Source organism: Scyliorhinus torazame, chromosome 2 (genome assembly GCF_047496885.1).
Source record: "Scyliorhinus torazame isolate Kashiwa2021f chromosome 2, sScyTor2.1, whole genome shotgun sequence".
Taxonomy (NCBI): domain Eukaryota; kingdom Metazoa; phylum Chordata; class Chondrichthyes; order Carcharhiniformes; family Scyliorhinidae; genus Scyliorhinus; species Scyliorhinus torazame.
This window is the reverse complement of record NC_092708.1, coordinates 321,137,838-321,162,266: the sequence shown is the minus strand read 5'-3', so window position 1 is coordinate 321,162,266 and position 24,429 is coordinate 321,137,838. Positions and strand designations below refer to the sequence as shown.

Genomic DNA, 24,429 nt, shown 5'->3' with positions numbered 1-24,429 from the left:
TTCCTCTCCTCACAGATGCTGCCAGATTTGCCGATATTTTCCAGCATTTTCTCTTTTGGTTTCAGATTCCAGCATTCGCAGTAATTTGCTTTCACCCCTATTTCTAGGGCCACTTCCTTAAGTAATCTGGGATGTAGATTAATCAGGCCTCGAGGGTTTATCAGCCTCCAAACCCATCAATTTCTCTTACACTATTTCCCTACTAATCCCGATTTCCTTCCTCACTAAACCCTCTATTCCCCAACATTTCTTTGTGCCCTCCTTTGTGAAGGTAGAAGCAAAGTATGTATTTAGTTGGTCAGCCATTTCTTTGTTCCCCATTATACATTCTCCTGTTTCTGACTGTAACAGACATTTCTCTTCAATCTTTTTCTCACACATACCTATAGAAGCTTTTACAGTCAAGTTAATCTCTGGTGTAACTCCGTGATTAACGAGTGTAACTGAACAGAACATCACAACCATGCACCCCACCCCCCAACCACCTTTAATACTGTAACCCATGTACAGTCAGAAGGTATACTGCTTTAACTCAGGCAGCTAAATTCCTTTAAAACGGATGTCATTAGAAAATGGTGAAAGTTGAAACAACTTTTGATATTGGACGCTGTAGAGATGTTGAAATTGACAGGATAGCTTTTTGCTGTTTTATTAATAAACTCTGTTTACGAGTTTAAAATTAAACTCATTACGAGTCTGAAACTATTCTCGGTAATTGACTTCTTTGGTCCCTTTGCTGATGCTTTCCGACCTCTGGGAGTTTCCAACATTTTACTGTAACTTCAGTACTGTGTTCTGGTGCAGTTTTCTTGCTCTTCGAATCACAGAATCTCTACAGCGCAGAAGGAGGCCATTCCGCCCACTGTGTCTGCCCCGACCCTTCAAAAGACCAACCTACCTAGGTCCAACCCCAACCCTAGTCCTGAAACGCCACCCTAGTCCTGAAACTCCACCCTAAGGGGCAATTTAGCATTGCCAATCCACCTAACTTGCACATCTTTGGTTTGTGGGAGGAAACCGAAGCACCCGGGGGAAACCCACGCAGACATGGGGAGAATGTGCAAACTCCACATGGACAGTTATCCGAGGTCGGAATTGAACCCAGGTCCCTGGCTTGGTGAGGCAGCAGTGCTATCCAGTGTGCCGCCCTTGTTGCATTCTTGTCAGTGTTTTTCTGCAGACTTATTTTTATAATATTACAAGTGATGAATCAGAAAGTGCATGGCTTTACAAGTACAGAAAATGGTAGGTTTATATCTCTTCAATCTTGAAATGAACGAAAGATTCACTTAGAATTCAAGTTGCTGGCCTTGCAATTTCAAAGTATTGAGGGAACAATTCAAAAATCTGGAAGTTAATTTTTTTTAAATTTAGAGTACCCAATTCATTTTTTCCAATTAAGGGGCAATTTAGTGTGTTCAATCCACCTACCTTGCACATTTTTGGGTTGTGGGGGGCGAAACCCACGCAAACACGGGGAGAATGTGCAAACTCCACATGGACAGTGACCCAGAGCCGGGATCGAACCTAGGACCTCGGCGCCGTGAGACTGCAGTGCTACCACTGCGCCACCATGCTGACCTATCTGGAAGTTAGTTTGAATGTGCCAGTTCTGAAATGTTGACTCGTGGGTGTATTTCGCGAGGGATTCCTTAGGCCAGTGTAGTTCAATAGTCTGGAAATGCTGTTGCAAGTTCAGTAGTAGTGGTGGGGAAAGGATGTGTGGGGCATTGGTGATGGGATAATTGTGAAATATAGAAGCACTGGGCGATGGTGGGTATGACAGTTTTGGGGAAGGTGTGTGAGAAAGTACTTTGAGAGAAATCCTAAGGAGTGACAACTGTAAATATTTCAAGGTCTTGGAGCTACGGTAACTCAATTGTGGGTCTGGTAGTACAAATTGCAGAATTTTAAAATCAGCCAAGGTGCTAATGAAACTACCAAAAACTACTACTGATCAGGGAACAAACAAATAATTTGTAACAATTGTTCAAAGCACGAGTTCTGAAGAGGTTTGTGCAGTAGGAGAGGGGTGGGAAATGATTACCACGCCCCCACAAAGTCACTGCTGTAGTGTCCTTTGTTCAGCGTTGAAGGGCTTTTCCTCTATCGTTAGATCGGGGTGGAATTGTTCAGTGATGTGTCTCCATTACTTTCAGTTGCATTCTTAATATCTCCAATAATGATGTAGCTCATGCCGCTGAGAGCATTGATAACATCCAACATCAGGCTGACACATGGTAAATAAGATTCACACCATGCAAATGCCAGGTAATGTCCACCTCCAACAAAAAGAAACCAAACCACTTCCAGTGACCCTCAATAGCTCCAACTTCAATAAGTTACTCACCGGGGTGGGGTGAGAAAATGTAAGTGATTATAGCAATGTAACATTTAATGTCCAAATTCTTGATTATAGAGGCAGATCTGAACTGTCATTCAGCAATCTGAATGACACACACACCAAGCTACTCAGTTGTTACCAAGTGCCAGAATGCATTGTATAATAAAACTTACCAATTGATCGGTTTTCCACTTGCCTTCAATAGCTTTTATAACTCTGCAAAATAAAACAAACAAAATTGAAAACCAGACTCATCATACATATGTATGAGCAGTAATGCCATGCCAAATATATATTTGCTCTTGAATATAGGGAATTAAATGTCAATAGTAAAATTTCAGCCATATATTCAAGCAAAATAAAGTGTCAGAAATAAAACATCAATTCTTACTGTTGCTGATACTTTTCCTTCTCATTCCTCAGACATTTTAACCGTTCCATCTTGTCAGCATACCTGTGAGAAATCAAATCTCAGATTCTAATGACTGACTACTCAGAAATGCACAATTAAATTACAGATTTAATATACAGAGTTCAAAATGCTTTTTAAAGACAAACTGTGAATGATGCAGAGTTTAATAGCAAATCAATAATGAAAACTGCTAGGTGACAGTTTTCCACAGTAAATTTCTTGGATACTTGTATTTCATTTTTAAAAGCTATGTTAGGACAATTTAACCACAATTCTTAAACTAGAGGTAGCTTGAAACAATTCCATATTATATTTGTATTATATTCTGTAAGGCAGAGATCTGAAAATATGCAGTTTCCTGACATTTTAATGATATGCCTTGCAACCTTGCACATCCTGTGCGTAATACTTCACAAAAAAGTTCTTACTGCTTTTTGAAATTAGACTTAACCTTTGTCAAAATGTAATAAAATAATTACAACATGAATCAGTTGTGAATTGTGTACAGGAACCTTACACTTCAGAACAATTATCATTGTATTTATTGCTACCCCAACTTCTCTTGCACATTTAGTCTTTTGAAATAACTCAGCCTGGTTGTACATATTAGCTGTTTATAAAAGTCAGAGCACCATTCCACATGAGATTTCTATGCTGTCTTGCACAACACACATTTCATGTTTAAATTTTGGAGCAAACTGAATCATTCAATCGATGACACCAATTGCACTTGTCTCTTGTTCTAAACAGTCAGAATCATTGAAAATAGTGTAAAGGGATTTCAAACCATATGGAAGGATGTCAAACCACAAGTCACCTCCTATGATATGAATGTCTAAAATCAGTGGCACTTTGATGAAGGTATTTTTTTTTTTAAATTAAAAGTTTTTTTTATTGGTTTGCATTTATAATAACATTGCAAGGAACATCACTCAGTAATAAAAATATATCTAGATTGGGTACACAAGACGAAAAAATAGGAACATAAACAGGTATGTATAGGTAACATGTTTACAGGTACAGGGGCCCCTAACTTTGGCCCCCAGTGAACGGTTACCACAACCGTGCCATTGTTTCCTCCTGGTATTAAAACATGCCAGGGGCGCCTTTGGCACCACCTGGGCATACCTTGGTGCTGTTGATGTGGTCTCACCCAAGTGCTTCCTTGCCCTTTTCCCCCTCTGGCCCCTTTGCCTTGCTTGCCCTGTATTCTGGTTGGTGTCTCTCACCCCCGCCCCCTCTTCATGTTAACCAATTATTTCAACTGGATAGGTTAGGGAGAACCAGAGTAATGCTTACAGGTTACTTAAGGGCAGAACAAGGTTTAGTATAAGGCACATTGTTCTTCACCCAATGAACAGAGAGACCATGGAACACATTGTCAGCTATTATAGAGAACATTGATATGCTGTCTTCCTTCAAACAAAATTGGCTGGTTTCTGGTTGAAATTACTCTGCACAAGAGATAGATTGCCCGTAACATAAATCAGGGCCAATATGAATAGTTATAATTGCATAAAGGGGTCAGGGAGAAGCTAGCGATGTTTCAACCCCCCCATCAACCAATTGGTCTGGATTTGTGAAGTGCCTGGAGACTTTCAGTGGAGACACTAAATTGTTGTTTTTTTACCTGGTTTCTCCCAGGAGATGACATGCTCGGAGTGGGATAGGTAGTGTCTATGGCAGTGTTTTTGAAACTTTGTTTCCTGGAACCCACTTTTACCAACCGGCCAACCTTCGGGACCAACACCCGCCAGCTTTCAGGACCTCCGCCCGCCAACCTTCGCAACACACCATTTCGCTTCCCTTAAATGCGACAGGTAAGCCTGCTTAGTCCTCACGATCTCACGCCAATCAGGTTCACAGGAGGACAATGTGCATATGAGGTGTTGAGTTCAGCCAGTTCCTTTGTGCGATCTTCATACTTGAGGATGTAAATCCAATCTCGCACACGTAGGTTGTTATGAAGGGCATTAGCGACAAAATGCTTGTTTTACTCCGCACTGGATACTCCTCAGAGACAGTACTCCAGAATGCTGACAGCCTCATGGACTTGTGGCATGTTTTTAATGTGCTGTCACAGGTGAGGCATAAAAGTTCAGTCTCTTCATTTGGAATCAGCTGTAAGTTAATAATTGACTCTGGGATCTCAAACTTAAAAAGGATTTTTCACCCACCTCCTCTCAAAATCTGAAACTTCTCCTCTCGAAAGTAGTGACAAAAACTGTTGATCAGTGCAGCCAGATGCAACTGAATAAGGCTTGCCAGTCTATTGACAATTCTCTTACTAACACAGCCTTCTTTGATATGTCGTAGCAGTGTGGGGAACATGTTGTAGTTTTGGCTTTGTACTCGCACTTGCCACAGGTTCAATGACTTTTGGAAAGCAGCTATTTCTTTACAGCGCCGAAAGCAATCATCATCCTTCCCTTGTAATTTGAGATTCAGTTAATTTAGAATTGAAAAGGTGCCTGCAAGGTAAGACGTAGTTAGCATCCAAGTTTCATCAGCAAACGAATCAGCCAGAGGGGATGATTTCTCAAGGAGGGAAGCATGGATCTGATACCGCAATTCGTAAACTCTGACAAGCACCCAGCCCCTTGACAACCAACGTATCCGTGTGTGGAATAGTAAATGTGTGCGCTTGGCCCCCATATCGAAACACACAGCCTCAAAAAGCTGCGATAAATAAAATTCACAACTGTCACAACTCCTTTCAACACAATTGCTTTTGATGCCTTTGGCAATGATTCCAAGCAATGCCCTGCCAGCTGCCTTATTAATCCTTGTAATAAGTCCTCTGTTTTTCCCAGTCAGATTGGCTTTCCCAACACTTGTGATTCCTCTGCAATGAACCCAGTCGAGCCCACACTTTCCAACCACATAACTATTCAACCCTTCATAAATCTGTGCTCCAGTCGTGCTGGTCGGTAAGATCAGGCAGCACAGCAAATCCTCAAGAAATGTATTGTGCCAAACATACCCAACGTAAACTAGCAGGTCTGTACAATCCAAAGTGTCTATATTTTCATCCAGTTGTATTGAGACCTCCTCTGCTGACTTTAAACAAGAAATAAGCCGGAATTCTAAATTCTCAGCAACATTACAAATTCAGCGAGCCACTGTTATCACTGGTTGCATTTCAGTTTTACAGCTGACCTCTCAACTCGGACCATACAAGCCATGTCTAATGCTGCAGGGAGAATATAGTGGGGCATTTTCTTTAGCTACATGGTAAGCTACCATGTAAGAGGCTAATTGTGCTTTGTCATTCAACATTACATTACTGCTAAGGACTTCAGCTGATGATTTAAGGTTAAGTTCTCGCTGCATTCTTTGAAAAAAATCAAGGTTTGTCCTTGAACTTGCCATGCATTTGAAGTTTTGTGGTTTTAAACTTTCATTTGCCAGTAGTTCCCTGCATAGAAGACACATAGGCTTTGCATCCTGATTTGCATTGGCACAATTAACAAAGCCACACCTCAAGAAATCATCTTTCTACTGCTTTGTTCCCAATTTCAGTTTCTTTTTAGTTTTCTGTTCACTAGAGGCCCTGGAGCTCTGTATATAGCTCAAACTAGTACTGCTTTGTCTTGCCATGGACTCTCCTGATCAGCTCTCTCCAGCAGATTCAATTGTGCGATCCCGGCCTGTTTGTGTCTCTGATCCTCTCTTCCTTATAACAAAATGATCCATCTTCAGTTCTTCACAGTTCTTGCTCGCAGCGAGAAAAGGGAGGAATCCCTCCTGTGATTTTGCACCAAACGTACAGACATTCAGGGCCTGTGACATCAGTGTACGTGCCAGGTGTGGGCGGCCTGCTCTCTGCTGCCACTTCTGGTGGGTAGACTGCATTGTTTGCATTTAAAGGCCTATCATGGAACATAGTGCAGAAGGAAGCCATTCGGCCCATTGAGTCTGCACTGATCCACCCGGCATTCCTAAAAGCCAGTCGCAGCCTTTGGGCGCTCCTCCCGCAATCGGGAACGCTGCAACTAATCGTTCCGTGACCCGCCCGCTACCCACCCAGGGGTCGTGACCCACAGTTTGAAAAACCCTTTAGTACTACACGACTAAATGTTTAATTTCCAGGACCAACTGGAACACTCAGTGTATTGCACAGATTGTACTCCATTGTCTCATCCTACAATGAAACCTTTTGTCATTTAATCTTTTCTGACCTCCACCCCATCACCAACCTTTCATTTTAGTTCTTATCACGCTCCCCGCTTTTCCATTTGCTCAAAACCTATTACATTCAAACTTGGTTTCTCTAGCCACAGATGCTGCCAAACCTGAACATTTTCTGCTTCTATTTCAATTTCCAGTAGTTGCAGTATTTTGCCTTTGTATTTGTGCCTACATTGTGATGGATATCACAAATATAAACAACATACTGAATGGACCAGCCAATCTTTCCCTATCATTTTTGAAATTAGTTGAAATTGGGAGAGCAAAGGAACACAACTATAAAATAAACTCTGGGTAATTTTAATGCTTGCAGTGTCAATTTTGGAAATAAATTGATTTCTATAGCCAAAGTACATAAACTATCTTTCAGAAATTATAAATTGCTTAAAGCTATATTTTCAGCTGTGGGTGATTCAGTCACCTGGCTTGGTAAAGCTGCAGTAACAATGTCCCCATAACTGATAAAAGAACACACAAAATTAGTGGATCAAACTTCACCAGGAAGGCAAAAAATAAGTCTGGTTCAAGAACAAACCCTAAAGATAAGAGAGTGGAGACCATTATAAGAATTGTTTTTTTGAACCTGTTGCTTTATGTGCGGACTGATCACCTCAGCTAATGCTAGGATGGTAATGATAATTTGCATGTATCCAATTCGTATCTATTGGCATGCGATCAGTATCAAAGTACTAGAACTGTTGGTGTTAGTTATTGCAGGTTTCCAATTTGGCCTTCTAGTGACAATTTCAAGCATGGTGTTGATATATCACAGTTGGAAGTCATTTAGCTTGTGCCAGATCAGTCCCAAACCAAGAGCATTGTTCGTTCTATCCCCATAACCCCTCTATCTTTGTCCACTTTAAATATATTCACCCAATTATTCCTTAAAGATGCAAATTTGTTGACCTCAACCAGTTAAGGTTCCTCTTCTCCACTTGATTTCCCCAAATCCTTCCTTCTACAACCTCTCTCGTCCCACAAACAACACCGGGATGAATGTCCAGATAATCTCTCTTAATTCTGGTAGTGGGATGGTCCAGGCCATGGAGGGAACATCTGAAAGGTGGTACCGCCAACAGTATTGCACTGCACTGTGAAGTTAAATAATATGCTCAAGTCTCTGGAGTAGTTCTGATAGAGGAAAGAATCGCAATTGAAAGTGATCACCTTTTGCCTACACTATCTTTCAATTGTGGCTATGTCCTGCAGTTCCAGATAGGCATTGTAAAAATTTAATTTTTCTTGTACGGCAACTCTAATTTTATAGTACAATTTTACATTATATGCAAAGTATTTTTCGTGACTCCTGCAGCAACCCAGCATAATCATGATGGAAAAGTTCTAAAGGGATAACCCGTCATATGTTTTTAATGAAGTGGAATACTCAGTGTGGCGATATATCTACTCAGAGCAGTGTAGGGTGGTCAAACAGTGATTAATCTTTGTTTGGGGGTACTAACTGGCCCTCTGGCATATCCAGCAGCGTGTTTCAATTTCCAATAATTCTGCTTTGAATGTCATGGTATCGAAATTGGAACAACGTTAAAATCAAAAGCATAAAATGAGTTCCATATATTCAGAATGCTTGGCAGCTCGTAGCCTTTTGCTCGTCCGCAAGAGGACAAAAATTGATACATGCCCAAATTTGTACACATTAGAGAACCGTGCACCTTGGGAGCGGCAAGGGATTGCACAACAGCAAAGTCGTATTCTTTCTTCAACCAGGCTATTGGTGGAATTGGGATTAGGGAGGGTGGGAAGAGGGCTTTATGGCTCCCATTGCTGCTGCTGAAGAGTGACGGGCCAGTGTATGTCCCGCTGAACATTCGTGTAATACATGTTTAACCAGAGAACCTTACCCAACCCCAAGAAAACACCGCTGTGACTTAATGCTGCATTTTGGACAACTTGGCCCAGGGGTCTTGTGTGGGGCCTTTAAGCCGGCCGCGGACCGCCCTGCTCCTCTTGCAAGAACAACATTCGCGTCTCACTGCTGGTAAACAATACCTCTCCGAGTTCCTGCTGTCGAAGTAAACAAAATCTCCGGCCAGGATGCATTTGGCGCAGGTGAGGCGCCTTCTGGCGGTGTTGCAGAGCGGGCAGCGCTCCACGGCCACGTACAGCCCCTCGGCATCGTCCACCGAGTCGAGCAGTGGTGGCGGCGGAGGTTGGTCGCGTGTGTGGCCGGCCCCGGCTCGCGGAGCCCTCCTCCGCTCCATGGGAGACGCCATACTGAGCGCGCGCTCTGCAGGATGGGAGGGGGGTCACGTGGTTTTGTTTAACTCGGGTGCATTGTGGGTTGGTGTCACATGCGATCGCCCACCAATTGCCTTCGGCGCGCGGGGAGCGCACCAAGTGATGGGTGACTGGCTCGGAGGCGGTTCCTCCCCCTCGACATAGAGCAGGAACGGTTAAAGCCTAGTGAATGTTCGTAGTGTTGTGGCAAAAGCGAATTAACTCTACCGTGGAATATAATCTCCCTCTCTGCACCCCTCGATTGGAGCCCGGAAAAGCTCAGGGATGGAGCTTCTGCCATTTAAAGTTTTGAAGGGGACACAGAGGTTAAAAATAGAAGCTGCTGCAAGTACACACGAGGCCAACTAACGTCTAAAAGACGTTAAAGGGCTAAAAGGTGGATTTAACCCTCTCCCCATTGTAATTAAACCGCATTTTTAAAAATTCATTCTTCCACTCACAATACGAGTGACTCCAAACATGCAAATGGTAGGCGAGCGACCTGGTCACTTTTACCAATCATCAGTATTACTGGGAGATGGAGGGCATTTAGGACAGATACAAGAAGAATTTGAGAGTTGTGCACTTTTGGAATGCTCTGCCTCAAAAGCAGCGGGTATTTAATATTTTACGACACCAGGTTAAAGTTCAACAGGTTAGTTTCGAATCACTAGCTTTGAGCACTGCTCCATCCTCAGGTGAAGGAGCAGTGCTCTGAAAGCTAGCGATTCGAAACAAACCTGTTGGACTTGAACCTGGTATTAAGACTTACTGTGCTCATCCCAGTCCAATGCTGGCATCTCCACATCATTAACATTTTGCAGTGGATGTAGAAGTAGGCACGGGAATCAACGGTTATGGGGATAGATAGGAATGTGACATTCGAGACAAGCAGATCAATAATGAGCTTATTGAATGGCAGAGCAGGGGCTGAATAGTATTCATATGACTTTGGCACAACTACAATAATTCAGAAGTATTGTGGCCTGTTGCAATACCCGTACCAGAGTTAAAACTAGACTGGGGATTGAATGAAGGATGTAGTTTGTATGTTTCAACTATTTTGTGAACATAGGAGGTTGAAACCTCTGATGTTTCTGAAGTTACGAGACTGGCCATTTGCAAAAGCATACTCTGCATAAACAGTGATGCATGCTGAAGAGGTATTGACTATAAGTGATTGCAAGGATGATTTGGCTGGATGGGAAGACGAGGAAAATTAAAGAAATTTCTACTTGGTTAACAAAACCATATTTTAAAAAATTTGAAACCAAATACAAATCTAGAATATTTACTCATTTATTTTCTGCAACAGATTGCTTTCAAAATACAAATTTATCTAATTATCATGGATTCTTAAAGCCATACAAAAACTGTACAAAATACACTTTTCCTCCATCCATACTGAAATCAGCAAAAATTAGCATTGTTTTAGAATTAGATCATTTATTCCACAAAAAGGACATTTTATATCTGCTCAAGCTGTTTGAATGTGCTGCTTCATAGAATGGTATTGGAATCTCTCATTTAGAAACTCACTGCTAATTACTTAATTTGAACATGGCACCTTATTAGGAACAGCAACTGACAAATAAACTTAGGAAATATAAGTGAAATAATGAAGTATGGAGAGGATAAACACATCTCAAAAGGAGGAAACACTGATCTCATAGGTACACAGGATAGGAATTAGTATAAACAAAGTTAATTCAAATTAAGCTGCAGGAGTAAAGTTGGGGACAAGTTCAAACGAGTAAAAGGAAAGTATAGAATTGACACTAGTAAGTTGTTCTAACAAGGAGTGATTAACATATGGAATGGAAATACTTGCTATGAAAAGAACTGCAGATTTGTTTGGTTGGTTGAATTAAAATTCCAGAAGACCCATTCTCTTCAATTTTGTGTTATGATTTTGCATATTGCAAAAGATGTAGTACCAAGGAAGTGATTACTTTCATATGTGCTCATCCACATATCAGTTCTGGTTTGAGGTATATGAATGTCTGTAAAAGGAATTCTGGCTTTGCGACTAGGCCTTCTTAAAGCCCTTCAAAATGGGGTAAATGTTCTCAAATGCATCATAGATCTCCGAACGGACTTTGGCACCTACAGGATAAACAAACATTTTTATTTTGAGTACTACATAGTTGATGTTTCTATTCAGGCATGTAATGAATGCAGGATTTTAGATTATTAGATTATAAAATATTTTGCAATTCAAGGGTTAAAAGGCTGGATTAGAGTGTGTTTGACCGCAGTACTTATGCTTTAAAGGAACCTTGTTCTGCAAGACCAGAAAACATTTAGGAACCAGAGGTGAAATTGATCATGGCAAAAGCCTCAGCAAATGCACTGTTGTTTGATGCTGGGGAGTTGATGTGTTTTCAGTCTGGGAAGGTTGCTGGGTGGGGCCAAGGTATTCAGACATTGAGAAAGTTTTTGAGTTGAGGTCTGACCTGGCTACTAGTTTTTAAAAAAAATATTTGAAGCCATGCAGACTTGTCTGAAGTCAAGGGAGAAGCTGAAACAAACCAGTTGAAACAGCTTTTTGAAGACATCTAGTCAGAGTCTGCTGGGGTTCCAACAGGAGCCAATCTGTTCTGGAAAGCAAGTATTACTGTGCTATTGGAATGTCGGATGGTTTGAGAGCTCATGTTTTTTTCTTTCTTGTTGTCTTAATTGGGAATACAAATAGTAATTAAGGGTATTTTACTTACCGTGTGGAGAAGTATTGTTTAGTAAAACATAAAGTTGCCTTGGTCCCAGATGACCATAGGCTGCTTTCCTCTTGGAGGGGGAGAGCTGACTGGTGGTGATTTAACTCAAGGTTCATCATACCTCAGGCAAGTGGAAAGGTTGAGAACGAGGGCCTTCATGAATAACCTCAAGCTTGTGTGGTAATTGAACCCACGCTGTTGGCCTTACTCTGCACTGCAAACCAGATGTCTAGCCAACTAAATACTGTTTATGGGGTAATTGTAAGCTATTTTCAGGTGTGATCATAGAATCCTATAGTGCAGGAGGCCATTCGGCCCATCCAGTCTATACCGACCCTCTGAAAGGCCAACCAAGCCCACTCCCCACCCTACCCACATAACCTCACCTAATCTGCACATCTGTGGACTGTGGGAGGAAACCCACGCAGACGCCGTCAGCCAAGGCCAGAATTGAACCCAAATCTCTGCGCTGTGAGGCAGCAGTGCTAACCACTGTGCTACAGTGCCACTTAAGTGTTAAATTTTGTTTTAAAATACCAAGTCCCTATTTCTTCATGCGATCAATCCTGGAGAAAATTGTTATGGGCGAGGCGTTTTCAGAACCCCAAAATGTATCATGGAGTTCAACCAACCTCTCCCTTTAATGAATTTGTTGCTTTTCCTAGCACACGGCTTTTTCCCCAGGTGTGATATTACAATTATGGACACGTGGGTTTTTAAACACAAAACACTGTTTATTCCATGAACTCAACTGAACATCTTAAATAAACATTGGATCTCTTAACACCCCTTACTTCAAAGATAACTCAGAAAATATTGCAACAGTAAATAACTCCTTAAAATGTTCCTTCAAACTTCAAAGAGACTTAACACCTTTAAACAGTATCACATCAGGTTAAAGGATATATATATTTTCTGTAGAATGGCAGAGATATATTAGCTTGGTTGACTTCAGCTCCAGCACCTTGCTTTCTTCCTGCAAATTGTCTGGACACACAGACACACGCCAACACTGCTTTTTCCAACTGGCTCGCTCCCTTCAAGCAACTCACAGCAAACCAGAACTTCTCAAGCTGCTGTCTCAAACTGGCTTTCTCCTTTTAATCAGCTCACAGCAAAACAGCCAGGCACTTTTTAAACTGCAAAATGGCTGAACTGAGCCGAGCTCCACCCACTCTATGACATCACTGTTTTCTTAAAGGTACATTGCTTAAACACCCATGTCTTAAAGGTACCCTCACATGACAGTATTCTTACAAATAAGTAGTCTTACAAATAAACTAAAATACTGGGGTTTTGGTTCAGTATCCTAGCCATTGTTGGGTTCTGGTCTGGGATCAAAATAAGAGTCAGTTATTATAACTAAAGCATGGAGCTCATCAGGGATAGGCAGGAATGTGGGGTTGAAGTTACAATCAGATCAGCCATGATGTTACGAATGGTTGAGCAGACTAGAGAGGCTGATGGCCTGTGCCTGCTCCTAATTTGTATGTTAAAAAAAGAGACATGTATAGAGAAATATTTTGAGTCAGACAAAATACATACAAATCAATAAAAATCAGCTTATTTCCAATATGATTTGGTTGTGTCAATAGTATTTCAGTTCATTGAAGTGGCATGCTTAGGAACTAAACATTTGCACAGGGCTCAAATTAGGGGCAAGATTCTCCATTTGGGAGACCATGTTCTACTGCCAGATTGGTTCTCGTCAGCGCTGGCACTAGGAGTGGCACCCAAAAGTGATTCACTCTCCCCTTGACATGCAGTTTTATGCATAGTGGGGAGCTCGAGGGATTCCATTCCTGCGATCTAGCTGTGAACTCCTGAAGCAGTTAAGTGCCTTCTGTTGAGGAAAAAAAGTGAAAGCACTTAACTCCCAAGATTTTTTTAATAAACATTATGGTTAAGTTCAAAGCAGGGTACTTTGAGATGCATTCAAGCATAAAGGGAAATGGAAATAAACCATCCAGTCCTGTCTGTCTGGAAGCTATTACTTGGTCAATTAAACCGGACTAAAAGCTATTTCTCTTTTAAAATGAATAGAAGTCTAGCAGTTCAAAGGATCTGATGGGGTTTGAAGCCTTTTGATGTGTTTTGGGTTTCAAATTATTACAGCTGCCACTTCCTACCATCTGATGAGGCAGCAGGTGTAAAGACAGGCAAGTGAAAAAGCAGTGATTTATCACTTTCTGCCTGGACTGCTTTTTTGCTTCCAGGCAGACGTGACTGGTTTCTTGTTTTTTTTTTTTGGGGGGGGGCTCTGATGGACATGGGGCACCTACGTTAAATACCTATCCACTTGGCCCACCGTGTCAGAGCCACACTGACAAATCCATGCCCACATTAATCCCAGCCAAGGGGGCAGGAGCATCATAGAGACGACGTAGAAAATCCAGTGTCCGGCCCGTTAATAGGATGCAAATGACCCATTTGCAACCCCTGTCAGTGAGGGTGAACCTCAATGCTGTCGTTTGCAGGGAGCAGTTCCAGTTTTTTTGCCCAACACCAGATTCTCCAGCACATTGGGAACTCCGCTACCAGCAGCGGGCAGATAGTCCTGGCCTAGATATGGCGAGGCTATTTTATTGACAATTACTTGTATAAATGACAAAGTGCTGCTGAAATATATAGTCATTTCCTGACTGCATAATATTCACTAAATCAGTGTAAAATTAATGCTCTCCTATTTTCCTAAATTAGTCTTGTAGTTTCTCTCAATCATTATATAGAATTTATAACACCAAAAGAAAGTAGGCCCACGGTAGCTCAATTGCACAAATAAAAATTCATCTAAAATCTGATTTGTATACACCTTAAATTATTCCTTTCTGATTCAGAGTAATTTTAAAAAGCCATAAGCGGATCTTGGGGAAAAAAAAAGTTGATTCAAGGTACATGAATTCAAATGGATCAGTGTATAAATTGAAATGGATAAAGGAGAAAATTTCATCGACTATGTTAGCAGGTGCAAGGATGTAAAAAAGGTACTTTGGCGGAGATGCTTTTAAATGGTTGCAACCAGAGAGAGCAAAGAGTTTGAACAAAAATATTTTCTTTTGACAAATAGAACAATTTGAACAATTCAAATAAGCTTCAATTCAGTTTACATATAATTTATCGAACAATGCAATAGATCAATTTAAAAATAAAAGTGAACCAGATTTGTTTTACCTGTCAAAACAACCTTTCCAGAAACAAATATAAGCAGAACAATTCTTGGTTTCACCATTCTGTAAATAAGTCCTGGGAACAGTTCTGGTTCATAACTGGAAAGTGAAAAAAAGCTGCATTAAAAAGTGTAAATTTGGAGAGATCTTAACTGAGACCCATATATTTAAGTCGACAATAGTTTGAACCCATTCCTGTATTGATACACAGTAATTCAATTATCTTACAATGGCTTTATTCTCAAATATATGAACTTTGTCCTAAAAAGGAAAATGTTTTTCTGAAGTAATCTCAGTTGCTAGACAATCATTTTCAACATTTTGAAATTTGCCCATGCTGATAGCCTAAGTGCTTTGGAAACACCACAAAGACCCATGTCCTGATGTGGAGAATAACCAGTGCACGGTTAGGAAGTTGGAATAGTAAAGAGAAGCCGATAGAGATTTAGCTGCACTGGGGGAAAACAGATACTTTGTTAAGCCAAGTGGAGTGTAGCAGTCTAGGGACCTAGATCACAGCCACAACCAGTTGCATTGCAAACCAGAGCTCTCAGAATCAAGCTAATCAACCTGTTGTGCAAAAAGAAAACAGAAGTCAGTCTGTGGCAGACTATTTATTAAATTCTACTAGAAAAGGTAAAAGGTGCCCAAAATAAAGCTATAGATCCTGTGTGGTAATTATTTGCTGGATCTATCACCTGGTTTAAAAACTGATGGAGTGTTGTTTTGGGAAGATGTATGCTTGGAGTTTAGTAAAATAGATAGATTTAGATTGGGGGTTGGGGGGGGGGGTGTAACTTGGGTATACTATCTGGGTAACTATTATTGTGGTAATTGTTCTTTACTGTTGCCTTTCTTGTGATACACATACACACAACAGCAGCAACCTCACTTGCTGCTTACTCCTTCCTGCTGGTTCCAAACTGGCCAGCTTTATTTATACAGGGAGTCTGCTAATGATTTCTCCGCCCCCCCCCCCCCCCCCCCCTCCTCAGTGGGGAAGCTCATACTCCCACAGGATTGTGGGATTGTCATTCGTCCCCAGCCAATGGTAAGCAGGCAGGTTATAGCAGGTTTAATCTCAGGTTTTCTCCAAATCACAAAACAAATTAAGAACCAGCATTCCAAGTTTATCTTCTGGGATTTGGGGAGCCCTCACATTGAACATCAGTGGGCTGCTTAACAACTGTGACTTTTAGACATCAAATAATTGAAGGGCAATGTCATTTCTATGCAATATTTTCTGATGATCACTGGCAGAGTCCTTGAGCTCATCATAGTGTCGATTCAGTTGACAAAATGGTGAATATTAATTGCAGCAAGAAAATGTATTTAAAATTGCGATGAGGAAATTCATTAATTATGCATGGGTTTATAAACAGCGGAGAAACCTCTGGTTGTAAAGAATGTAGGATCAGAAACTTAGTTTTATGTAATCCATGTCCCAAAAGTTAGTGCAATGTAAACACATGGCCAATGGGAAGAAAACATTTTAAAAAGGAGCAGAAACCACTAATTTAACAGTATATAGAGATTGAAACACAAGTGACTGTCATAATATACGTCCATGTATATAATGGAGTGCAGACAGGCAGTGATTGACACAGGATGACCAGTAAGCGCACACAACAGAGCAGCCAATCACCAAACAGGACACGACCACTATAAAGCCAGAGGGCACTAGGTTTCCCGCTCTCTCGGGACCCAGCTACTGAGACAGTCAGAGTTAGTGAGCTGGCCAGTGCAAACACCATGTGGTAGCTAGTAAGTCTGGTTAGGCTAGTATCAGGTCTCCAGTCAAGTCAGCATAGTGTCAACCCACAGTTGAACATGTATAATAGTTTAGATGTTAAATTAAATTGTGTTGTATCTTATCAAGTGTTGGAGGTCTGTCTCTCGCTACACTGCATCAAGTGCAGTCCACATCGACCCAGCCTACCCAACACATCAGTGACTACAGCCGATTAACTGACCAGAATGCTCCATGTAAGACTGCAATCTCCAGTAGTTTACATTGTTCCCATCTGGATGTGGAAAGATGTATTTAACTTTGCTTCCAATTTCCACCCGCCTCATCATGTTCACATGGTCCATCTCTGACATTTCCTATCCCCAGAAATGGAGACAGAGGGGCTGGGAAGGGATTGTCCACCAGTATCCAAGCCCATTGACTCCCATATCTGCCTCAACTACAGCTCTTCATAACCCACATCCTTCAAGGACCCCATCCCATTCTCCCAGTATATCGCCTCTGTTCCGATGATGCCACTTTCCAAAACTGTGCTGTGTGTGGTGATGTTTGGGAGGGGTTTCCAGGATGGAAGGCATAGTGATCACAAAGATACACAAAGCTCTTTTGAATAACTAAACTAATTTTATTAACACCACTAAATTTGAGTTTGACACTGGATTCTGAATAGCAAACATACATGTAAGAATTAAACTACACTCACTAACACTATCTCTTATCTCCTAACTACAACAATTACATCTTAACTAACTTTACAATATGCTATGAATCTTATCTTCTTCAGCTCCAGATCTAATCTCCTCCCCAAGCCCAAGAGCCAGTGCAATTTATAGTACTGTCCATAGTACTGTCTCTTAGCTCCCTCTATTGGCTAGACTTAAACTCTTCACATGCTGTACATGTGTATAATGTCACATTGCTGAAATGTCTTCATTCTTCCTTGATCATGGCTTCCTACCCATTGTAGTGGACTGTGCTCGCAACCATATCTGATCCAACTTCTGCACCTCTGCCCACTCCCTTCCCTTCCACTCCCTTCCCTTCCCCTCCCTCCCAGAACCAGGATAGAGTCTCTCTTGTCCTCACTTTTCACCCACCAGCTTCCACATTCAAAGAACCCTCCCCTGCCAGTTCCACCACTCTAGCATGATGCCAGCACCAAACAGCCCTTTTCTCACCCCACCCCCATTCCGTGGGGACCCTTCCCTCTGGGATAGCCTGGTCTACTCTTCCATCACCCCCAATGTAGAAAACACGACTCGCGTAAGACCCAGGCAACTAAATACAGGTTATCAACAGTTAATTTAGTTTACTTGCAGCAAGGGGAGACCACACCTAAGCAAGGGTTACAGCAAGAATCCAAAGTACAGCAATCCTCCTGGGATATTTATACACTGGAGTAAACAGGCAACACATTACTTTGAATCTTTGCCCATCATGCCTTGGTTATAGTTAGCCAGAAACCTATATTTCCACACCAATATTGGCAAGTAGTTTTTCTTTTATTTTCCCTCAGGTGTTATCGTGCGGGGGCGCAGAGGTTGCTCAGTGAGTGCTTACAGAGAAGGGGAGTGAATAACAGGTAAGCTCTTTCTTTTTTTAAATCTAGAGGGGATGGCAGGGAAGGTAGTGCAATGTTCCTCCTGCAGAATGTTTGAGGTGAGGGACGCCGTCAGTGTCCCTGCTGATTTCATCTGTGGGAAGTGCACCCATCTCCAGCTCCTCAGAAACCGCATGAGGGAACTGGAGCTGGAGGAACTTCGGATCATTCGGGAGGCAGAGGTGGTCATAGATAGAAGCTTCAGGGATGTAGTTACTCCGAAGAATAAAGATAGATGGGCGACAGTGAGAGGGGCTGGGAGGAAGCAGTCAGTACAGGGATCCCCTGTGGTCGTTCCCCTTAGTAACAAGTATACCGCTTTGGATACTGTTGGGGGACGACGACTTACCAGGGGTAAGCCATGGGGTACAGGTCTCTGGCACAGAGTCTGTCCCAGTTGCTCAGAAGGGAAGGGGGAGAGGAGTAGAGCATTAGTCATTGGAGACTCCATAGTTAGGGGGATAGATAGGAGATTCTGTGGGAACGAGAGAGTCTCGCGGTTGGTGTGTTGCCTCCCAGGTGCCAGGGTGCGTGATGTCTCGGATCGTGTTTTCGGGATCCTTAAGGGGGAGGGGGAGCAGCCCCAAGTCGTGGTCCACATAGGTACCAACGACATAGGTAGGAAAAGGGATAGGGATGTAAGGCAGGAATTCAGGGAGCTAGGGTGGAAACTTAGATCTAGGGCAAACAGAGTTATCATCTCTGGGTTGTTACCCGTGCCACGTGATAGCGAGACGAGGAATAGGGAGAGAGAGGAGTTGAACACGTGGCTACAGGGATGGTGCAGGAGGGAGGGTTTCAGATTTCTGGATAATTGGGGCTCATTCTGGGGTTGGGGGGACCGCTACAAACGGGATGGTCTACACCTGGACCAGAGGGGTACCAATATCCTGGGAGGGAAATTTGCTAATGCTCTTCGGGAGGGTTTAAACTAGTTCAGCAGGGGCTTGGGAACCTGAATTGTAGCTCCAGTATAGAGGAGGTTGAGAGTAGTGAGGTCATGAGTAAGGTTTCAAAGTTGCAGCAGTGTACCGGAGGCAGGAAGGTAGTTTAAAGTGGGTCTTCTTCAGTGCCAGGAGCATCCGGAATAAGGTGGGTGAACTTGCATCATGGGTTGGTACCTGGGACTTTGATGTTGTGGCCATTTCGGAGACATGGATAGAGCAGGGACAGGAATGGTTGTTGCAGGTGCTGGGGTTGAGATATTTCAGTAAGCTGAGGGAAGGTGGTAAAAGAGGGGGAGGGGTGGCATTGTTAGTCAAGGACAGTATTACAGTGGCAGAAAGGACATTTGAGGACTCGTCTACGGAGGTAGTATGGGCTGAGGTTAGAAACAGGAAAGGAGAGGTCACCCTGTTAAGGGTTTTCTATAGGCCTCCGAAAAGTTCCAGAGATGTAGAGGAAAGGATTGCAAAGATGATTCTGGATTATAGCGAAAGCAACAGGGTAGCTGTTATGGGGGACTTTAACTTTCCAAATATTGACTGGAAACGCTATAGTTTGAGTACTTTAGGGTCCGTTTTTGTCCAATGTGTGCAGGAGGGTTTCCTGACACAGTATGAAGATAGGCCAACGAGAGGCGAGGCCATATTCGATTTGGTACTGGGTAATGAACCAGGACAGGTGTTAGATTTTGAGGTAGGTGAGCACTTTGGTGATAGTGACCACAATTCGATTACGTTTACTTTGGTGATGGAAATGGATAGGTATATACCACAGGGCATGAGTTATATCTGGGGGAAAGGCAATTATGATGCGATGAGGCAAGACTTAGGCTGCATCGGATGGAGAGGAAAACTGCAGGGGATGGGCACAATGGAAATGTGGAGCTTGTTCAAGGAACAGCTACTGCGTGTCCTTGATAAGTATGTGCCTGTCAGGCAGGGAGGAAGTGGTCGAGCAAGGGAACCATGGTTTACTAAAGCAGTTGAAACACTGTCAAGAGTAAGAAGGAGGCTGATGTAAAGATGAGACATGAAGGTTCAGTTAGAGCGCTCAAGAGTTACAGGTTAGCTAGGAAGGACCTAAAGAGAGAGCTAAGAGGAGCCAGGAAGGGACATGAGAAGTCTTTGGCAAGTAGGATCAAGGATAACCCTATAGCTTTCTATAGATATGTCAGGAATAAACGAATGACTAGGGTAAGAGTAGGGCCAGTCAAGGACAGTAGTGGGAAGTTGTGCTTGAAGTCCGAGGAGATAGGAAAGGTGCTAAATGAATATTTTTCGTCAGTATTCACACAGGAAAAAGACAATGTTGTCGAGGAGAATACTGAGATTCAGGCTACTAGACTAGAAGGGCTTGAGGTTCATAAGGAGGAGGTGTTAGCAATTCTGGAAAGTGTGAAAATAGATAAGTCCCCTGGGCCAGATGGGATTTATCCCAGGATTCTCTGGGAAGCTAGGGAGGAGATTGCTGAGCCTTTGATCTTTAAGTCATCTTTGTCTACAGGAATAGTGCCAGAAGACTGGAGGACAGCAAATGTTGCCCCCTTGTTCAAGAAGGGGAGTAGAGACAACCCAGGTAACTATAGACCAGTGAGCCTTACTTCTGTTGTGGGCAAAATCTTGGAAAGATTTATAAAAGAGATAGGATGTATAATCATCTGGAAAGGAATAATTTGATTAGAGATAGTCAACACGGTTATGTGAAGGGTAGGTCGTGCCTCACAAACCTTATTGAGTTCTTTGAGCAGGTGAATGAGGGTAAAGCAGTTGATGAGGTGTATATGGATTTCAGTAAAGCGTTTGATAAGGTTCCCCACGGTAGGCTACTACAGAAAATACAGAGGCATGGGTTTCAGGGTGATTGAGCAATTTGGATCAGAAATTGGCTAGCTGGAAGAAGACAAAGGGTGGTGGTTGATGGGAAATGTTCTGACTGGGGTCCAGTTACTAGTGGTGTACCAAAAGGATCTGTTTTGGGGCCACTGCTGTTTCTCATTTATATAAATGACCTGGAGGAGGGCGTAGAACGATGGGTGAGTAAATTTGCAGATGACACTAAAGTCGGTGGCGTTGTGGACAGTGCGGAAGGATGTTACAAGTTACAGAGGAACATAGATAAGCTGCAGTGCTGGGCTGAGAGGTGGCAAATGGAGTTTAATGCAGAAAAGTGTGAGGTGATACAGGAAGACAGTACTGGGCTAATGGTAAGATTCTTGGCAGTGTGGATGAGCAGAGGGATCTCGGTGTCCATGTACATAGATCCCTGAAAGTTGCCACCCAGGTTGAGAGGGTTGTTAAGAAGGCGTACGGTGTGTTAGCTTTTATTGGTAAGAGGGATTGAGTTTCGAAGCCATGAGGTCATGTTGCAGCTGTACAAAACTCTGGTGCGGCCGCATTTGGAGTATTGCGTGCAATTCTGGTCGCCGCATTATAGGAAGGATGTGGAAGCATTGGAAAGGGTACAGAGGAGATTTACCAGTATGTTGCCTGGTATGGAGGGAAGATCTTGAGGAAAGGCTGAGGGACTTGAGGCTGTTTTCGTTAGAGAGAAGAAGGTTAAGAGGTGACTTAATTGAGGCATACAAGATGATCAGAGGATTGGATAGGGTGGACAGTGAGAGTCTTTTTCCTCGGATGGTGATGTCCAGCACGAGGGGACATAGCTTTAAATTGAGGGGAGATAGATATAAGACAGGTGTCAGAGGTAGGTTCTTTATTCAGAGAGTAGTAAGGGTGTGGAATGCCCTGCCTGCAACAGTAGTGGACTCACCAACACGAAGGGCATTCAAATGGTCATTGGATAGACATATGGACGATAAGGGAATAGTGTAGATGGGCTTTAGAGTGGTTTCACAGGTCGGCACAACATCGAGGGTCAAAGGGCCTGTACTGTGCTGTAATGTTCTATGTTCTAATACCTCACCCTCTTCCCACAGCACCTTCCCATGCAACCAGAGAAGGTGCAACACCCACCCCTCTATCTCCTTCCTGCTCACCATCCAAGAGCCTAAACACTCTTGCAAGTGAGGCAGCGCTTCACATGCACCTCCTTCAATCTGGTCTATTGCATTCGCTGCTCCCAGTGTGGTCAACTGTATATTGAAGATACTAAAAGCCTGAGTGACAGCTTTGCCACCTCCAGTCCGTCTGCAAGCAGGACCCATACCTACCTATCACTTGCCATTTAAACTCACTGTCCTTGGCCTGCTGCAATGTTTCAGTGAAGCCTAACGCAAACTGGAGGAGTAGCATCTCTTCCGATTAGGCACATTACAGCACGATATAGCCTTCGGGACTTTTGAGTTCAACAACTTCCAGACTATGAACTCTCCACCCCATTTTTATTTGAATTTATTTTCAATATCATTTCATTTCTTCCATCAATCCGTTTTCCCCTCACCATTGTCTCCCCTCCCTCTTCCCCAACCATCTGTTCCCAGTTCCGAGCTGTCCTTTGACATCCCGCTTACCTTTGTTCTGCCATTAACACATGTGCCACTACCAGAAACTTTCTTGGCCTTGATCACCACCATTTACATTCCCTTTGTCCATGACATCTTTGTCAATCTCCCTCTATCCAACCCCACAACAGTATAAATCTGATCTTATTTCTTCTTTCCTCTAGCTTTGACAAAGAATCATCCAGACTCGAAACGTCAGCTCTCTTTGTTCTCCACAGATGCAGTCAGACTGGCTAAGTTGTCCAGTATTTTCTGTTTTTTAATGCAAGGGACCTGAATGGATTAAATGCAATACTGTATACATTTGAAATGTTTAAGTATCTAATGGAGAATTAAAAATAACTGGAGAAAGAAACACTTGAAAAATACTTCCAAAATAACATACCTTTACTTCCCATTTGACAATGACCCAGCATGAATTTGCACCAATACATTGGTACTTGCCATTGTCTGGCTCTTCAAATACCCATGTGACATAGATAAGGAACAAACTTGCATTTATATAGCGCTTCAACACCCTTTGGATACCCCAAAATGCTCCATAACTAATAGTTGATTTGAAGTGCAGAAACATTGCCCACAGGGAGCAATGAAATAAATGATTGAGTAATGTCATTTAGGTTGTGCTTGTTGTGGGACAAATGTTGACCAGAGACAGGGAGAAGACACCTTATCTGCAATTAGCACCATGGGATACTTTACATTTACTTGAGCAGACTGACCAGAAGTATGTACCAACCTATGCACTAGTTTCTTGCATGAAAACATTTGCACCCACAACCTTCTGACTCAAGAGCACCACGACTGAGCAAAGGCATACACAAAATTCAGTAAATCCAGAACCGCACAAGTTGAAATTTTGTGCACTAGTGCAAGTGAAAGTAAATAAAGTGCTGGTCATTTAAAAAACCTGGGGAGACAGAAATAGCTATTTTAAAACGTCAATAAAAACATTTAAATGTTTATACTTAACATTAGACTATTTGCAGATGTTCTTGCTAGTTTAAAATATGCCCGAACACAAAAATGATTTCTAGCCCATGTATAACGAAGATAACATTCAACCAACGATGTCACTTCTCTTCTAATATCTTTGTATTAATATCCCAAGTTGTGGGAAAACAGCACAGAAGGCAACTGTTCAGTCCATAGAGTCCAAGCTGCTTCTCGGTTGAGCAATCCAGCTAGCTTTTGCAGGATAAGCTAAGGGGTACAGCTTTTCTTCGTCAACCTTATCATAATCACATACACCTCTATCAAATTTCCTCTTGATCTCCTTTGCTGCAAGGAGAACTACCCCAGCTATTCCCCACTTACTTTATAGCTAAATTACTTTATCCCAGGAACAATTTTGGTAAATCTCTTCACCCTCGCAAGGACCTCGCATTCAAAAGTGAGACAACCCAAACTGGGTGTGTTGTGGTACAACTAGAGTTTTATAAAAGGTTCAACATAAACGCTCATGCTTTTATAGTCTATACCTTGGTAAAATCCAGGATTGCAACTGCTTTGCTAAATATGCGGTTCTACCATCCTCAAATATCTATGCAAATAACCTCCAAGATCCTCCTGTCCCTACACCTTAGGACAATGCCACTGCCTCTCCCT

The 24,429-nt window shown here is 42.4% G+C and overlaps 2 protein-coding genes and 1 long non-coding RNA gene across 5 annotated transcripts in view; 1 reads left to right on the top strand and 2 right to left on the bottom strand.

Annotated features, from left to right (window-relative positions):
- atg14 (autophagy related 14) overlaps positions 1-9,205 on the bottom strand; it is a 72,812-nt gene extending 63,607 nt beyond the window's left edge. Inside the window, exons 1-3 of the mRNA XM_072489697.1 lie at positions 8,955-9,205; positions 2,736-2,798; positions 2,518-2,560 (exon numbers count right to left, since the gene is read on the bottom strand). Of these exons, the coding sequence (XP_072345798.1) occupies positions 2,518-2,560; positions 2,736-2,798; positions 8,955-9,178 (330 nt within the window). The 5' untranslated portion in view covers positions 9,179-9,205. The remainder of the gene's footprint in view (positions 1-2,517; positions 2,561-2,735; positions 2,799-8,954) is intronic.
- LOC140400296 (uncharacterized) lies at positions 8,707-23,187 on the top strand. 3 transcript variants are annotated; one of them, XR_011938085.1, is made up of 4 exons: positions 8,707-9,014; positions 18,333-18,398; positions 20,865-20,936; positions 22,986-23,187. It is a non-coding gene; the product is annotated as an uncharacterized lncRNA (long non-coding RNA). The 3 variants fall into 3 exon arrangements; XR_011938087.1 differs by lacking the exon at positions 8,707-9,014 and adding an exon at positions 9,306-9,579; XR_011938086.1 differs by lacking the exon at positions 8,707-9,014 and adding an exon at positions 9,306-9,671.
- LOC140400264 (TATA box-binding protein-like 2) overlaps positions 10,477-24,429 on the bottom strand; it is a 54,905-nt gene continuing 40,952 nt past the window's right edge. The window contains exons 6-7 of the mRNA XM_072489695.1: positions 15,071-15,165; positions 10,477-11,288 (exon numbers count right to left, since the gene is read on the bottom strand). Coding sequence (XP_072345796.1) covers positions 11,212-11,288; positions 15,071-15,165 — 172 coding nt within the window. The 3' untranslated portion in view covers positions 10,477-11,211. The remainder of the gene's footprint in view (positions 11,289-15,070; positions 15,166-24,429) is intronic.